The 19,716-nt window shown below is 33.9% G+C and overlaps 1 protein-coding gene across 1 annotated transcript in view; it reads right to left on the bottom strand.

Moving 5' to 3' along the window:
* UBAC2 (UBA domain containing 2) overlaps nt 1-19,716 on the bottom strand; it is a 266,711-nt gene that overhangs the window by 96,619 nt on the left and 150,376 nt on the right. The window contains exons 5-6 of the mRNA XM_051984064.1: nt 18,339-18,462; nt 13,633-13,680 (exon numbers count right to left, since the gene is read on the bottom strand). Coding sequence (XP_051840024.1) covers nt 13,633-13,680; nt 18,339-18,462 — 172 coding nt within the window. The remainder of the gene's footprint in view (nt 1-13,632; nt 13,681-18,338; nt 18,463-19,716) is intronic.

The raw sequence follows: 19,716 nt of genomic DNA, 5'->3' as shown, positions 1-19,716 counted from the left end.
ACACTCTTTCTGTTATTGTTTGCTTGCACTTTTGTTTTTCTTCTCGGGTTAGTTTTACCTTCTTTCCAAATCCGATTTTTCTTGTGCAGCAAGACGGGGAAAAGTTGGAACAGAAGTTTTTGCAAGGGCCAATGCTGAAAAATTACCCATGCATATGTTATGCCAATAAAAAGCTATAATTAAAAAAAAAAAACTGCAATATCGTGCATTCTGAGCTTGTGGTCCACTAAACCCTCCTAGATTTTTTTTTTTTTTTAGTAAAACTACTCCATCTGGTACTTACATGATTTTATTTTTTTTTATTCCATTCACAAGAGAGCAACAGAATCTCAATTGGAAGGACTTCAGAGGCCATATGCTCCAGTCCTCATTTGAAAAATTCAACTCGTTTTATCAACCATTTATTAAGTTCCTACTATAATCCAGGCACTGTGCTAGGCACAAAGAAAAAAATGAAACAATTCACATGGAAAACATTTTCATAGGCAAATAAATATAAAATATAGTCAAAGTAAATATAAATTGATTTCTGGGAAGGAGGACTAATAGAAAAGTGGATCAGGAAAGACACATGCAGATAGTGGCATTTGAGCAGAGCCTGGAAGTCAGTCAGGGATTGTAAGAAGCATAAATGAAAAGCATTCTGGGTGGGCAGTACAGCTGACCTCTTCCAAAGTACAAAGATGGATTAAGAACAGTATGGGTGGAGAACACCAAGGAGCCTAGCCCTCTGGGGGAGCAGCAAGGCACAGCTAGTATAGAGAGATCGACTGGAGTTCTAAATACATTCGTATTTGATCCCGGAGCTAACAGGGAATCATTTAAGTTTCTTGAGCAAAGGAGTAATATGGTCCCAAAGTTGAAAGGAAGCTTAGAGATCACTGAGTTCAACTTCCCCATTTTACAGATGAAAAAAAGGAGGCTAAGTGACTGTAAAGAGTCCTACAGTCAGGGTCCAAGAGGGTGTTTACACCTTGGTCTTCCAAAATCTGCATGGAATGGCAACCTGGCCCATGCGAGAGGTAAGAGTGGAGCCCGGGGACCAAGTGAAAGGTCATCTGCAATGACAAGAAATTATGAGCAACTGAAGGGGTTGGGGGTGGGGAGATATGGTGAGAACAGAGAAAGGAGAGATGTCCGAGAGGCTGCGAGGGGAGAATCCACCAGATTTGGAAGGGGTCAGTGGGAAGAGAAGGGGAGAAGGGCTCGAGGACAGAGTCAAGGATGGCAAACTTTTATTAAGACTGAAGCAGGTGCCAAACACCGTGCTTAGTGCTGGGGCTACAAAGACAAAAGAGAAACAGACCCATCCTTAAGGCCTATATATTCTAATGAAGGAAACAATAGGAACCATATATAAATAGATACATAAAATGTATACAAACTAAATTTTGTCCAGTCGTTTTTCAGTCTTGTCCAACTCTTTACAACCTATTTGGGCTTTTCTTGGCAAAGATACTACAACAGTCTGCCATTTCTTTCTCCAGCTCATTTTACAGATGAGGAAACTGAGGCAGATAGGGTGAAGTGACTTGTCCAGGGTTTCACAGCTAGGAAGTGTGTGAAACTGGATTTGAACTCAGGAAGAGAAGTCTCGCTGGCCTCAGGTCTATCCACTTCATCACCTGGCTGCACTAACATTTCAGGGGATCGCCTCACATAGTTGGCACCTGAAGGAAATGAGGAATTCTGAGCGGTATGTGGGAGAAGTGGGACATTCCAGGTACTAGGGAAGGGAGGAGGAATGGGTAGCCAGTACGAAGGCAGGGCTGGAGTGTGTGTAAGAGCTATATGGACAAATTCTTGACTGTGAAGAAAGAGAATAAAATGGCTGTGAACCTGGATGATCTAAGTGTTAGGATATTGATCAACAAGAAGACATATGTTTGGAGGAAGGGGAATATCATGAATATTCATTTTGTATTTTAAAATTTGAAATACCCAGGTGGCCGATGGTGGCTGTGAACTTAAGAGAGAGTCAAGGGCTGAACACAGCTCTGGAAGTCACAGGACAGTTTCCTACCTTCTCCACCTCATACAGCCTGGCCTTGATTCATTGTCTCCATCTCAACTACCAATGGAACTCTGGACTCCACCTCTGAGAAAACTATCAGGTTGTCTCAAGACCTGGTCCTCAAGCCATTTCCCAGCCTCTCCATAAGATGCTGTCTTCTCTCCTTCCCCTCTCTTCCTTCCCCTCCCCCCCCCCCAATTTTCCCTTTGTATTGTCTTTACTCATAAGAATGTAAGCGATTTGGAGGCAGGGGCTATCTTCCTTGCTTGTGTTTATAGATCTCATAGTTATCCCAGGTGCGAAATAAATGTTTTTCTTTTTCCCCTTGCCTACAGCTGATAAAGGAATCTCAGGGTTAGGGTTCTACTTGGTGAACTAGCAAGTGTAGAGAGAGGAGAAGAAAGTCCACTACTGAGTCCTGGTATATAACCAGACAGAAGGGACAGTATATAGTTGATAATGTATGCAGCAAAAGATACTGAAAAGAAATGATATGGAGAGAACTGGAAGATAGAAATGTCATGAAAATCCAAGTAAAAAATAACCAAGAAAGAGGTTAAGAAAGATCTGACGCTGGATTTAGCAGGTAGACTGCAGTGGTCCTCAAACTTTTGTTCTCAATATCTTTATCCTATTAAAAATGATTGAGGATCTGTACAAAGAGTTTTTGTTTATGTGTGTTATAGTTATAGACATTGATCACATTAAAAATAAAAACCAATTATGAATTTGTAGACTCTCTGAAAGGATTTCAGAGATTCCGAGGATGCTCTGGACCAGACTTTGAGAACCACTGAGCTAGAGGTTTAAGGAGGTATTGTGAGTTAACTACAGAAGAAAATTGTGCCCAGAATATAACAGAGTCTACATAAATATGTATTTTACATTCTCTCCCCCATCCTCCTCACAAGAAGTCTACCTGAGACCCCACCCTGCATATGATAATCTTACTCCAGAAATACTGCCTCTGCTTCAGCAAAGGGGATGTTAATTAACTGCACTAAAGCTCAAGTCACCAAGACTGTCACTTCTTAGTGCAAAGCCTCCTAAGCTGTGGGTCATGGGCACATATGGAGTCCTATAATTCAATGTGAATTCACGAAAAATTTGGCAACAGTAAAAGATATCAAATATTCCTTCAAGATTTAATTCTTTATGTAAAAATAAACAAGTAAATCTCTTATGAGTATGCAAATTCGCTTTCATCTTTAATATGTAGCAAAACTCCAAAGAACTGTTTTTAAAATAAATTTCTTTGTGATATATTATCAGTAAATGTTTGATTTGTAAAGCTATTTTATATCTCTATATACTCAAAAGTGACAAAAATTTCTCAAGCAAAAAGGGGTCATAAATAGAAAAAAATTTAAGAAGGCTTGTCCTCCTTGACTCTTTTTAACAATGTGGTGATTTAAGCCAATTCCAATACACTTGTGACAGAGAAAGCTATCTGCATCTAGAAAGGACTGTGGGGACTGAGTGTGGATCACAATATAGTATTTTCAACTTTTGTTGTTGTTGCTGCTTGCTTGCTTTATTCTTTCTCATTTCCCCCCCTTTTGACCTGACTTTTATTGTGCAGCATGATAAATGTGGCAATATTTTTAGAAGAACTGCACATATTTAACCCATATTGGATTACTTGTTCTCTGGGAGAGGGGAATGAAGAGAGAGAGAGAAAAATTTGGAACACAGGGTTTTCCAAGAGTGATATTGAAAACTATCTTTGCATGTATTTTGAAAACAAAAAGTTATTAATTTTTTTTAAATGTTTAAAAAAAAAAGTCCTGCCCTAGGGTGCTATAACACCTTTTCTGGATGAATTCCCCCAAATCGCAATTTGTATTAGAAAGCAAACTCCTAGAACGCAAGGACTGTTGTATTTGCATGCTCAGAATGCAGCTCAGTGCTTGGAACACAGTAAACATTTACTAAATGTTTCTTCATTCATTGGCTGATTCACTCATTCATCCAAACACCTAATAGATTTGATTCAGATCCTAGTCATGGAGTCCCACTTCTAAGTAAGAGAAAGGACACGCAGCTTAAGTTTAAGTCTTGTCTGTATTTATTTTTTCTGAGCTTCAATTTCCTCATTTATAAAAAAGGAAAAAAAAAAGAATCACATGTGCATTACTTGTCACATGAAGTCACTATAAGGAAAGTACTTTGGAAGTCATACATGACTAATATTATTCTAGTCTTAGTTCTGTGGTTTGAGTACATTCGGCACTACACAATGCAACAGAGAAGAGGGGGGCAATATAAATATTGCCTCTGCTTTTACACAGTCTTACAGGAATTTGGGTAAATGATGACAATTTGATCTCTTATCACCTACTTTTTTCCGTAGGGAGTTGTACACTAAGGTGGTGCAGCACCGTGGAGAAAGAACTGGCACAACAGTAAGGGAAATCAGTCCAAGTTCATCCTTTGACCTACAGTAGCTATGGAACAATGAGCAAGTCACTTAACCTTTTACTGCTCAGGGAAGCTCTGGAAGACTAAATTGCAGAAGAACTGGTTATCTGCTCTAGTAGAGGGAGTTCTTTACTAGGAGTTTCCTGTTGATTGAAATCACAAACCAGTATGTCATGCTCATCTATGTCACCCAAAATGACTGGTCTATGGAAGGATACCTTCCTTTTTCTCACTATATCAGTTTTCTCAGTTTAGTTAGGCAATCCAGTTTACATGGATTTTAACATCAAGTTTCAGCAATTTGGTGGAAAGTCTAGTTAGAATCTCTCCAGTGATTCTAAAGTAATAAATTTATTTTGTAGGATTCTAGAGTTGGAAGTAGTCACTTAGTCCAACCCATAATTGAAAGGAATACCTAGGTATAACACATCTGACAGATGATCATTCAGCCTCTGCTTGAAAACTTCCACTAAAGGGATACCTATTGCTTCCCCAAACAGAATAAAATCACTTTTGGAGTGCTCTAATTGTAAGGAAATTCTTCTTGGTGCAAAAACTCAATTTGTCTTTGCAGCTTCCACTCACTCAGTGATCCTCATGTTGTCCTCAGGGACCAAAGAGAACAAATAAAATCTTGTCTTTGACATAACTAATCAACAAGCATTTATGTATCAGCTAGTATGTGCTGGGCACCACATAGGCATTAGGGTCACTTACTTTTTAAAGAGCTTATATTATAGCAAGAGACAATTTGTACATATGTAAGCACACAGAGAATAAAAACAAAGTGAATATAACAGATCTAAAATTATACTATAAAGCAGCAGTCATCAAAACCATTTGGTACTGGCTAAGAAATAGAGAAGTTGATCAGTGGAATAGCTTAGGTTCACAGGAAAAATACTCAATAACTATAGCAATCTAGTGTTTGACAAACCCAAAGGCCTCAGTTTTTGGGATAAGAACTCATTATTTGACAAAAACTGCTGGGAAAATTGGAAACCATTATGGCAAAAACTAGACCTTGACCCACATCTAACACTGTATAGCAAGATAAGGTCTATATGAGTTCATGATCTAGAATGATATTATAAACAAATTAGAAGAACACAGGATAGTTTACCTCTCAGATCTGGAGAAGAGGAAGGAATTTGTGACCAAAGAAGAACTAGAGATCATTACTGATCACAAAATAGATCATTTTGATTATATGAAGTTAAAAAGTTTTTGTACAAACAAAATTAATGCAAACAAGATTAGAAAGGAAGCAATAAATTGAGAAAACATTTTTACATCCAAAGCATCTGATAGCCTCATTTCTAAAATAGAGAACTGAGTCAAATTTATATGAAATCAAGCCATTCTTCAATTGATAAATGATCAAAGTATATGAACAGATAATTTTCAGATGAAGAAATTTCTAGTCACATGAAAAGATGCTTAAAAAGTCACTATTGATCAGAAAAATGCAAATTAAGACAACTCTGATACCATTACACTCCTGACAGATGACTAAGATGACAGGAAAAGATGATGATGAATGTTGGAGGGGATGTGGGAAAACTGGGACACTGATGCATTGTTGGTAGAACTGTAAACAAATCCAACCATTCTGGAGAGCAATTTGGAACTATGCTCAAAAAGTTGTCAGACTATGCATACTCTTTGATCCAGTAGTGTTTCTACTGGGCTTATATCCCAAAGAGATACTAAAGAAGGGAAAGGGACCTGTAGGTGCAAGAGTATTTGTGGCAGCCCTGTTTGTAGTGGCCAGAAACTGGAAACTGAGTGAATACCCATAATTAGAGAATGGCTGAATAAATTGTGGTATATGAATGTTATAGAATATTATTGTTCTATAAGAAATGACCAGCAGGATGATTTCAGAGAGGCCTGGGGAGACTTACACGAACTGATGCTAAAGGAAATGAGCAGAACCAGAAGATCATTATACATAGCAACAAGACTATATGACAATCAGTTCTGATGGAAGTGTCTCTTTTCAACAATGAGATGATTCAAACTAGTTCCAATTGTTCAGTAATAAAGAGAATCAGCTATAACCAGAGAGAGAATTATGGGAAATGAGTGTGGACTATAACATAGCATTTCTACTCTTTCTGTTATTGTTTGCTTGCACTGTATTTTCTTTCTCAGGTTTTTTTTTCCTTCTTGAGCTGATTTTTCTTGTGCAGCAAGATAACTGTGTGTGTATACACATATGTATGTATACATTTGCATATATTTAAACATATTTAACATATTTTAACATATATAACATGTATTGGACTACCTGCCATCTAAGGGATGGGGTGGGGGGATAGAGGGGACAATTTGGAACAAATGGTTTTGCAAGGGTCAATGTTGAAAAATTACTCATGCATATGCTTTATAAATAAAAAGCTTTAATAAAAAAGTAAATAATGATTTTTTTTGACTAAACCAGATAGTTAAGTTTTAGGAGTGTAGGGTAAATTAATGTCTGGGGAAATTAGAAAAGAAGATATTTAAACTGCATCTTAAAGAAGAAAAGGACTTCTTGCCAGATGAGGGAGATGACCAATGCAAAAGCAATAAAGAAAGGAAATGAAACTATATGTTAACAGAAAAAAGATTAGTTTGATTAGATCATAGAGTACAGCAAGGGGAGTCATGTATAATAAAGCCAGAGACATAGGAACGAAGTCATAAAGGGATTTACAAGTCATGCAGAGAACTTAATATTTTATCCTAGAGGCAGAATTTTGTAAGTGAGAGATGCAGTCAGATCTGCACTTAAGGAACACTGGAAGGAAGAAAAGACAGAGGCAGGAAATTTAACGAGGAGGCTGAAGTAGTATAGACTAGTGATATTGAACTCGAGAGAAACACAAGATCATTTAATCATACAAAAGAATCCTTGCAGGCCACATATTGCCTTAGGAAATTATAAGTTTTTATTAGCAATCAAAATATTAAAATTGGATAGGAACTACATTTTTGTTTGGGCTGTATTAGGGAATGTTGTGAACTCTGTGTGGGTCATGTATTTAACACCTCTCTTTCCTTCAATGACTTAATTTTAATGACTGAAGGTGAGGATGAGGCTGATGACTTTGAAAAGCTCTGTCTCACTTAAATCCAATTCACAGGCAAGTCAAGATATTTCCTTCATGAAGTTATTGGTTCTTTTTGAGAATGGATGACCAACAACCCTGGTCTAAGGGAGAGAAGATGAGGGTCCGGACTCAAGTGGTGGCCAGGGAGGAGAAGTTGGGTTTAAGAGCTGTGGGGAAGGCAGAAGAGACAAGACAATAACTGACTGGAGATGTGGAGGGAGGAAGAGAAAGAAGCTGAGAGTAACACCAATGTTATGAAACTGAGTGCCTGAAAGAATGATAGAAATGACAAAAATAGGAAAGTTTAGAATAAGAGGAAGGGCTTGAGGGAAAAGAAAGCAAAACATTTCAGACATGCCAAGACTGAAATGTCTCTGGGAGAGTCAGTTCAAAAGGTCCAAGAAGATGTTGCTGATAATGGATTGAAAAGCTAATAAGAGAAAACTGAGTTGATTATAAAAGACCTATCATATTATAGGAGATAGTATAGAAAATCCTTAAGTGTCTTATAAGCTTTTATAAAACTAGATAGATATACCATCTTTCAAACCAAAACCTTGGTTCATCTATTTTATAAGTTTCAGAAAAAAAACAAAAAAAAAAGCAAAACTTTTAATACTGACATAGTATACAAACTCGAATTTTATCAAAAATTTATTTATTGTTTGTGTAGCTTAACCCAAAGCAAAGCACTGAAAATGCTTAGATAGGCTTTAATCAGTCCCACAAGAACAAAGGTTTGGTCCTGGCATGCTGAGCAATAGTGGAGATACAAAGGTAAATGAGAAATGATCCCTCCCTACATAGACCTTTTAAATCAATAAATCCCAAGCCTGGAACAAAGCTTTGAGGAACATCCACAGTTAAGGAACATGTGATATGAATGATGAGCCAGTAATAGAGACCAGGAAGGAATGATAACTCCATCAGACAGGTAAACCACCAGATACTTTGAAAACAGCTCTCACATTTATAGTTTTCTTTTCTCCAGGCCATATACCCCTAGATCCTTCAGTCCTTATGTGACAAAGATTTAAGGCACTTCATTTTTCTAATTCCTCTGAATGCACTATGTTCTACTGCTTTAAAAAAAAAAATCTTTGTATTTAAAAGGATTGTACATATTTAACCTCTATCAGATTGTTTGCTGTCTTGGAGAGGAACATAAAGGCTTACAAAAATGTTGAATGTTGAAAATTATCTTTATATTTGGAAAAAAAATACTATTAAAAATAAAAAAATACTATTTTTGTTGGTTCCTTTAGGCATAAGATGGAAAGATAAAACAAAACCATCAGCCACAATTTTGAAGTTTAGTTGTACCACTTCAATTATTTTCTTTTTTTTTTTTAATTTTAATATCTTTTTATTGATAGAACGCATGCCAGGGTAATTTTTTACAGCATTATCCCTTGCATTCATTTCTGTTCCGATTCCCCCCCCCCCCTCACTTCAATTATTTTCAAAAAAAAGAATTTGGGAATTCTGCTGCTAATAATCAGACAGTGAGAATATTCATTGATGACAAAGTCAGTATCAAGTCACTTTCATTATTTTTTAAAACCAAGTTTCAGAGCTCTTAAGGGAGTGGGATAAATATACCAAGTCTCAGGACTCTTAAGGGAGTAGGGTAAAAATAAAACATAGCTATATGGTAATGAATTATTATGATCATAAAAACAACATAGAATATGAAGTAGACAATATCTTCAAGTTTTTCAAATAATACTATAAAAAGAGCCAAGTAAAACTCTAAAGGAAAAATAAATTTTTCTATAAAGAATAGAGAATATTAATATAGAATAAATGACTATATAAAGAGAAAAATTTTTTCAATAAAGGCAGTGAAATTTTATGTTTATGAAAAATGGCTTCAATTTCTGTACTTTCCTCCCTAAAGAAAGTAACAGGGGGTCCATTAACATAGGTAAATCAGGTAACAATATATCTAAGAGAAAACTGAATCTAAAAAACTTGAACCACCTGCCTATTAAGTACAATAACCAATGCACACTATTATGTACAATAACCAAGCTTTTCAATTATAACTTCCTAACTAATGGAAGGCCAGATATATTTTCAACATGGAACACTGTCAAGGAAAAGGAGTAGAAAATCACATCAAACTCAGAACTATAAAAGGAAGAATTGAGTAAAAAAGATTTGTCGCTAGCACATATGAGCAAACTCAACAGCAGTCCTTGATGGCAACCAAAGTCCCCTTTATTCTTTTTCATGTAGGAACTAAAATCTCTCTGACTGAGTGTACAACTAGAGAGTGACAGTATTACTAAGGCAAACTAGCCCATTATTATTATGGCTAAGAATGAAAACCACTTTCTTCTTCAATTCTAAAGAATTATTTAGTTTCCATTTTTTCTTCAGTTATTGTTAAAGACAGAAAGTGGACTCCTGCTCAGTAAAATACTGATGCAATTTATCAACGTCCTCTTTCAATCAGTGGGACTTAAACATTATATACTGAGAAATATATTTATAGACAAGTAAGAATAAGTGACACATATATAGGGAAAAAAAAAAAAGGAAAGCTAGCCTGGGAAGGAAATATTTAACTAAAATGAACCCAAAGTTGCCCAATTTTAAGATGAAGTAGCAGTAAATTTTTTTAGTTCCTATGGTAGTAGATATGACTCATGTTTTATGTTTCTGCCTAAAATATTTTATATATCTTCGTATGTATGTATTCACATATATATAGTATATACACAAATACATTCTACCTCTGCCAGTTATGAAGTTCTCTCTTAACAAATATTTATTTCTTAGGAAAAAAGGTAAAATATTATTGGTAGGTTTCATAAGATTTTCCCAAACATCAATCTTCATTTCTAATTTCTGTAAGCATTATACTTTCTTTAGTACACAAAAAAGGAAGTTACTAGTCATATATGGGAGGAGAAACTGTATTGTGCAAGAGACATCTGGAGCAGGGATATTGTGGCTTTTAATATTTCAGATAATATTCAGTACTTATGGACCACTTTTTTTTTTTTACAATGAATTTTTATTTCTTCATGCAATCACTCTGAACTAGGTAATATCAATTGCATTGGTTATCTTAAATCAAAGTTCTCTGGACAAAGCTCTAAAATGATAAATTAAATGTAGATTTTAAACTTTATTAAGACAAAGCAGATGTTTATAATTATCAATGATGAAATGATCAATACCATAGATCACTGTAGGGGTTCCAAAAATATTTCTTGAACAAATCCACATACAAGATCAAAACACTACAGTCAAGGAAATTTATTTCTGCACTAAAACTTCTTCAGCGCCTTATTTAGCTGGAATTATATAAAAAACAGTTATAGCATTTGGCCTACACTTCCTTTTTCACTGAAATATTTTTTACATTAAAAACAATGCAATAAAGGGCTGGGACTGTAACATTTGCATTTCAGATGAAAAAGACTACAAATATATATATAAGCATTGATAGAGAAACATGAGAAAATAAAACCTTAGCAGAAAAGGAATGTTTTAGAAAAATAACTTAGAAATGGTTTCTAAAAGGATTTAGCTATTTAAAGGTGGCCAATTAATATAAAAAGAAAAAAAAAGTATACCATGAGGAACGTCTCTATTCTTACTCATTTGAATTCTTGTACCCTAAGTTTGACTACTAGGCCATTTAAAAAAAGAAAAAAAAAACAAGGTAGAGAAAGAAGTATTGACTTTAACTTTAATTTTTAAAGCTGTAAACTCTCACTGGTAGTGTCAATAAATTTGCTAAGGATCTGTCAGCCTTTACTCAATAAAACTAGTTAGCTATTCAAATTAGTTTTGAATTAGAATAAGAGAAGCTTTAGCAAATTGTCTGATAAGGTAAACCCCCAGTTCTGAATGATGAAGTCAAGCCAAGACGTAAGGATAACAGATATCCCAGTTGGGCCTCAGTTCTCTGGATGGGGTTCAACTAATTTATGGTAGGTGTTATGGCAAGAAGTCCATAAACAAACCCACTAGAAAATTTCTTGAATTTCCCTAGTTTGGGAAAGGAAGAGGAAAAGCAGAGAGGAAGGGAAGAAGTATTTGCTAATCACTTGCTAAATATCACACAATGTGCTAGGAGCTTCACAAATATTATTCTCTTATGATCCTCACAATCCTTCCTACATTGGGAAGTACACATAATATTATTATCCCCATTTTGCAACTGAGAAAACTAAGAAAGAGAGTGGAATTTGCCCATATTCACACAGAACCTGCATTTGTCTCAGGTGAGCTTGAAATCACATCCAGCTCTCTATTCACTACAACACCAGAAATTAATTATAAAGAAGAATCTTAGCTCCAAAAAAGAGAAAAGACAACTCTGTCTACTACTTTGCAGGTATGGTAGGCCCATTCAGTGTCGAATTTTGCTGTAATGATTATGATTGACTATGGAATTTTAAATCTTCTTCCTCTTTTTCTTTTCTCTCTCTCTTAAAAAAATTATTTGATATAAGACTCTCTGACAAGAGGCAAGGAGAAATTTGGGCAACTCAACAAAGACATACAACAAAGACTCACAGTATGTGATATTCAGTGAGTTTTATAGTAATTTTACTTCCTACACTGAATTCTTCATAGGTTGGTAGAAAGAAGGAACAAAAAGTATGTTGCAGAAAATTAAAGTCACAATATGGAAGTAGGTAAAAATGGAACGGAAAGAGAGTCCTCTGACATTCACAAAGGAAATCAGTCTGAGGGGTCTGGATTCAGTGCTCAAGGACCTCTTTAGAGTGAATTTAAAACTTCTTAGGTAGCATATGCTATTTTCATATTCTATTCCTTTATGATACATCCTGGACAATGCATTTCACAAATTATCTTAGATTTTTCAAAGTTACTTCAGGTGACTGAAATTGTTACATATGAAAGATAAGGTATCGTGTTCTTAACTGTTCAGGAATCCCATTAAGTGTACAAATAATATGCAATAAGAAATGTATCTGATGTTTTCTTAGAGACATTTTCACAGGAAATGTTCTTGCTACCTAAAACAAACCAATAAACAAAAACTTTGACACTACAAGTAAATTCAATGCATGTAGTGAGTAACCCTGAGTCCTCCACTATTGCTCACTTTTCCCTTCACTACTGTCTGGTCACAGACAAAGAGGAGACTTCTGTAATCTTCCAATCCAGCTGATTTTCCTACTACCCTCATGTTTTTCCTCTGTAAAACTATGTCCCCTTTAACAAAAAACAAACAAACAAAAAAAAAACCCACCACCAAGTCTGTATATTTAGTAAAACTAACTTCTTCATTTTCTTTTCCCACTATTCTTTCCCTCCTGCTAATTCAAATACTTTTGTGGTCTTACTAACGATTTAAAAAAGAAACAACAACAACAATAACCATCACCACCACCACCACCCAAAAAACAAACAAACAAACAAACAAAAAAACACCTATCAACTTTTATTGGAATTACCTGGGAAGTTGAGGTGAGTTTGGGATTTTTTTAATAATTTTTTTTTCAAGTAATAAACTCAAGTTTTAGGTTGGTTACAGAATCTAGATTGCTCTTGAGTTTTTATGTTGTGTAGCAAGACTAGTTTTGGCAGCAAAAAGGAACATATAAAAACATGAGAAACGATTTAAACTACACTTTGCAAACTTTTAAGTGCTATGTGAATGCTAGTCATTCTTATGACACGATTATGCAACTTCATTATTGTTATTCCTCAATAATTAAAGATTTTTATTTGTTCATTTTTTTTTTTTTTTGGTTATTTGGAAAACTGATTGCATACATTCAAGTCCACTTAATGTTTCGATTAAAATCCAGCATTTCTAGACTTTATAGTATATAGACTTTTAATAACTAAAAGAATTATATTTAAGTTAAAAGTTGATGGGGAAAATTGTTATATGGGATGGTTCTCTCAGGAGAGATACAAGGGTAAAGCTTAGTGATATAAAAACAAAAAATAAATAAAAATTTATCTTTAAAAAGTTGACATGTACAAAGCATGAAGACAAACTGGATAATTTTATGCAAAGGTGAAAATAAGGAGATACTCTGTTTTTCTTAAAATAGTTTTATAGGCAAGAAAATCATTAAAAGAAAATTAAACACTTACCAGACCACTTGTGGCTACAACCCAAATGTAGGTACCAGAAGTTAAAAGCTATAAAAGAAAAAAAGTACTAATTTAAAAAACAAATCAATTGCATATTACAAATTTACTTTTTTAAAGGTCCAATTTTAATGTAATGACAATTATTTCATTACACATTTGCTACATCAGACAGCAATAAGCAAACTAATGAAATGCTGTTTTACTGGTTTAGAATAATTTCTTAGGCTTCAAAAAGATCTTATTATTTGATCCCAAAGCAAGAAAATGTTGGTGGAGCCTGGTCCCTTCTTTGTAATACAAGATGCATTAAGTTATAACATTAATTAAAAAAAAATACAAATTTTTATTTATGCATGAGCACGAATGGTTTTAATTAAAATAAAACTACTGTTTTAAAAAGTACGTGGCTTTGCCTACCAAAGTATAAACAGAATCTTTAAGTGAAATTGCTCATTGTTCTTGTCTGCTACAGTGACTGAGCAGCATTTGATCTTAAACCATAATATATCATATCCATATAATTTTCCTCCTTTTCAACTTGTCTGGGGAAAGTGAGAATTTTGAATACAAAGAGGTCTTTGGTTTATTGCTCTAATGATAATACTTCATTATTCTATAAGGTTTTAATCCTCATTTTCTGAGAACAGAGATAAAGTAAATTCTAGGCAATTTAGGTCTTACAATTATTTTCTTTTACACATTACATTTTCAAAAAGTTCTACATATAAAGAAAAATTAGAGTGGAACTTCCCAGCATAGGAAAGGGAAAGAGAATCTGTAACTTGAAAGTTGGTATTTATATTTCAGATTGCCTCTTTGCTTCAAGCTGCTTCTTAAGGTCTTAAATATCTTTGATTTCAGAGAAGAAGAAAAGGCCCAGGAACTCTATTATAATAGTTTCATCTACTACTAATATTACTCTACATTACACAATCTCAGAAATCTTAGACATCATCTAGTCCAAAGGCATACAGGAAACAGAGAAACATAAGGTACTAGTAGATAAACAGTGAGAGATGTCAGAGTAGAATTAGAAAAGTGATTATTTTTTAAATGTATTTTAATTTAGCTTTCATTTTTATATCACCTAAATTTATCCCTGTACTCCTCCCCTGCTCCCTGGAAGAGTGATTATTAACTGGCTCTCTTTCCTCTCCACTGTCAGCTGAGATCAAACACCTGGTTACAAGTTTAACTATAATCCTTTTAACTGGTCTGCCAAAGACAAGACTGTTTAGTTTTAATAAGACTCTGTTGGCAAAGTTTTCTGTAAAAAAGGAAAAGAAAGTAGTATGTGGGTGTGAGAATTATACATGGGAAATATTTTTCTGGGCTTCCTTCTCAAAAACATCAAGAAGACATACAAACATAAAGGAAGGACATGTAAGATGAACTTGACAACTGCATCAGAAGTATTTATTAAATATCTACTACGGACAAGGTACAACTCATCTTATACAATTGTGCAATATCTTTTTATTATACTGAACAATATTCAAATTGTTTAAAAATTTTCAGCAAAAGCATGTTAATCTAATTAGATTGAAAACTCTTTGATGTCGGAACCATATATTCTTTGTATTTTCCTATATGCCTACCCATGAGGCTTCCCAGATAGTTAACTTTTGTTTGTTGATTTAATTTTAGATAGAGATATAGATAAAAAGAGCCTACACATGTACTGCTATAACCTTTATTTTGATTTCCTTTTAAGTTAAGTTTTTCTATATAAAGATGAGTCTTAAGTGGAAAAGTGCATTTGCAAGTTAAGGTATTTTTTCAAAACTATATAAAAAATACCATATGATTTTCTGAGTCAATTTGATTGAATTTCAGTCATATGATTTTGACATTATTCTCTATTAAAACTTTTTTTTTGCATCTCAACTTTTCATCATTCTCCCATGAATTTAATATACAATATTACAATGGAAGAAGGAAAGCAATGGGGCCTACTGGAAAGAATAGTGGATTCGAAGCCAACCATTAAGTAGCTATGTGAATGTGGGCAGGCCATATCCTCTCTTTGGGCTCTTGTTTCCTCATCTGCAATGAAAGTCATGCTACGTAAGAATCTTTGCATAGGATGCGTTCTGAAGGCACTTACAGATCAAGTGAAGGCTCTTTATTTTACAGCTTGCTATGTATGGAAACTGAAGCTCATCTAAAGATGTTAAGCTACTTCTCCATAGTGAACAATGAACAGAAGCAGAAGTTGGGGAGAGAGACCATCCAACATGGATCTAAGTCTAGTGTGCTTTCTGTTATGTGCTGCCTGCCCCTCAAAACATTCCAACACTAAAAATGTCTAACTAAAATCACTACATATTTTGTTTTGTCTCATCAGTCCATTTCTCTTTCCTCTGAGTTCCTATAGTTTTTCTCATTACTTTTTTGGCATCTATCAAACTGTCTTGCAGTGTAACTATGGTTTTTGTAAAGCAGAGTTTATGTAGAACTGGGTGTAGCCAAGTGAGAAAAGTGCTATATTTAGTCAAAGCTTGGGCTTCAATTCCATTTCTATCCCTTACTATAGATAGATATGATCCTTCTGGGCTCATTGTACTTCCCTGTTCAATGAAGAAGCTTTGTTATGACTTCTAAGGTTTCTTTGAGCTCTAAATGGATGATCATATCTCAACTAAATTATGAACTCCTTGAGGAAAGGAGCTCATATCTTAAATTCACCTTTTTCCCATATTATACTCAGCATAATCTACTGTATTTAACAAGTATTCAAAATATATATATATATATATATATATATATATATATATATATATATATATATATATATATATATATATATATATACACACTGATTGATCAACAATATACTTTGTGAAATCACCAGAGATGTCAAGGAATAATGAATTTTATCAGGTGCTGTGTAATACTTAGGGAAATAAGTGGAAGATTTGTGATTTTGTCAACATAAGGAATTCCTTCCATGTATACTCTCTTTACAAAGCTCTTACAACCAGACAAATTAAATTTAAATAACTTGGTAAGGTTCACACAGCTCATAAGTGCCAAAAGCAAAATCTGAACCCAGATCTTCATGACGTCAAGTATAACAAACCATTCACTTTGTCACAATGCCTTTTACGATGCTTAGTATTAAAATACTAAACTATTTGGATTCTTAAGAATACGACTAGAATAACTCTTTAACCAGGTTTGTTTTTTTTTTCCCCAGAATTAGTAAGAGATAAGATCTTTTGAAGAAAAGCTTTGAATTCTGGCAAATAAAGGTAGTAAATGTGAATATTATATATATATATATATATATATATATATATATATATATATATATATATATATATATATATATATATATATATGATATGTGCATGTATGTATATACTCTTACATGATATATGTATATATAATATGCATACACATAAATATACATATATAACAAAACAAAACACACAGGACACAAAAATGCTACTAAATAAATCAGCTAATGTATTTATTTCCTATTAGAGTTTTAAAAATTAATATGACTTAACATGGGAAAGCAGAGCTTTTATTGGACACAAAAGAATGTTGGAAGACTAAGATGGAATTAATTCATGGAAGTGAAGAGTTGCAGAGTAGTAAGTTGTGAGGGTAACCAGAGAAGGCCTATGAAATACAGACAACAGATAAAGCCTAACTAACTCTAGAAAAAGCTTCAATAAAAAGAAGGGCCTTTTAAAGTGATGTTAGTCACAAGTCTGGAGTAAAAGGGTAAAGAAAACTGCAAACATTAACCTCAAGTTCAAAAGTCAAAAGTATATATGCTATCAAAAAGCAGCACAGAAAAAAAAAAAATTGAACTTTAGATGACTGAAGAGGACCAAGGAAAGAGACAAGTGATAAGAATGGAAAACAGGGCCCATTTGAAATTAAATTATTTTAGACCGGCAACTGTGAATGGACTAGCACATTAATTCCTCAGAGGGAAAGACCAAATCATAACTAATATATTTTTCCTGAATGATTGATTGAGAAGTGTGTGAGGAAGATACTCTTCATTATTTGGGTAATTAAATCACAAGGGGGGAGGGGAAATTATTAATTTTCTGCATTTCCTTCAGTGACTTGTCCCTACTAAGTACCTGGTTATGAATGAATCTAGTATTTAGAAGAATATTCAAAAGTATTGCATAAGACATCACTTAAATTTAAAAACAGGACATTAGAAAAATGAATGGATATAAAACATGTTTGTGAATATATAAGTTATGCAGCTTGCAGAGTTTCTGAAAAACCTGAAAGCTCAAGATGATAAAAGAACACATAGGTTTCTCACAGAAACACATGTTGATCTTATTTGACAGTATTATTGTTGTTGACATTTGTTGATCTTGACAGCATTATTGTTGTTGACATATGTTGATATACTGGTGTATTACAAAATCAAAATATTTCCATAAATATCAGTTTATAAACCACTGATACCTATGGAAATATTCTGATTTTATATACTCCAGTTACAGCGAAAATTGTTATCATATTGCTACTGATTATAAAAATGCTTCTAGGACCTATTATGCTTTGAGGTATGTTTTTAGTAACTTTTTCTCTAAATAGCTAGCACAGCTAATGAGGTTAAAGTTTTGGGGAAAGATTTTATTTGCCAGAGATTAAAACAGAGAGAAATAAATGTGAAATAAGATCTAATTAAAATAAAAATGAATATAAAATACATACTGTACCTGTAAACCCAATATATAAATCAATGTCTTGTTTGTGATGGAAAACTGGCCCAGAAATTGTGTCACTTGAACTCTTGGAATGGAGCAGTAAAATGGTACAAATAGAGCAAATACAGGCCCAAGACTATGAAAACAAACAAAAATGGAATTACTATGTTGAAAAAAATAAAAGAACTGACATTACTTTCTATCAAATCTTTAACATTTCAATTTCCAAAAGACATGATAAACACAATATTCTTTCTACAAATTTATTTTAAAAAGCTATTCCCATGCTTAAAAATTGTACTTTTCTATTTTCAAACCCTTAAAAAAATTTTTTTTTTATTATAGCTTTTTATTTACAAGATATATGCATAGGTAATTTTTCAGCATTGACAATTGCAAAACCTTTTGTTCCAACTTTTCACCTCCTTTCCTCCACACCTTCCCCCAGATGGCAGGTTGACCAATACATGTTAAATATGTTAAAGTATAAGTAAAATACAATATATGTATACATGTCCAAACAGTTATTTTGCTGTACAAAAAGAGAGGGATTGGGAATTCTGTATAGTGGTTCACAGTCATCTCCCAGAGTTCTTTCATGGGTGTAGCTGGTTCAGTTTATTACTGCTCTACTGGAACTGATTTCAACTCCCCTCCCCCTTTTTAAACCCGTATTTAATTACAAATATGTATAACTCCTCTTCCCCTCTACCCCCACCCTGAAACTATATTTCCATTACAAAGTAATGAAGAGCTTCAAAAATACCATTTTTAGCAAAGTGTAATGAATAGTTACTGAGTATGGTAATACTTGTTTTCACTAAGAAAAGAGAAAAAGCATTTCAAACTTTCCTTTGTGGTAGTTAACATCCATAATAATTTAATCTCAAAGAGATCAGTGCTTCTAAGTAGGACAACCCTATGACCTGCTTTAAGTATGTTAAAGTAATATGACTGCGGTACTATGAATTCACCACTGCTCTTTTGATATATTTTCTACATGCCACACAATTCCTCCCATTAATTCAATTAAATGCTGGTGTACCAAGACAAGTAAGGACTGCCTCCCTCCATCTTCCCCAGTCTTACCTCATGAATTTTATATATAAAGACAAGAAATGGTTTGTAAAAATTGTGTGTTCCTAGGCAACAACCTGAATAGGTTAAAATTCAGAGACATAGTGAAAAATACACCCAAGATTCTATTTGAATAAATGAACTAGGTTACTCAACTCAAGGGACCAGGTGCACAGCTCACTGCTAAAGAAATGAATAGGCATCTCAAAAAAAAAAAAGTGCTTAAATCGACTGGGAAAAAACCTGCAATGACACAAACTAATTTGAGTTCACAAGGGCATTTCTAAGATAATGACCAAGATAACTACTTTTA

The sequence above is a fragment of the Antechinus flavipes genome, chromosome 3, assembly GCF_016432865.1.
Source record: "Antechinus flavipes isolate AdamAnt ecotype Samford, QLD, Australia chromosome 3, AdamAnt_v2, whole genome shotgun sequence".
NCBI lineage: Eukaryota > Metazoa > Chordata > Mammalia > Dasyuromorphia > Dasyuridae > Antechinus > Antechinus flavipes.
This window is presented reverse-complemented; position numbering and strand designations above follow the sequence as displayed.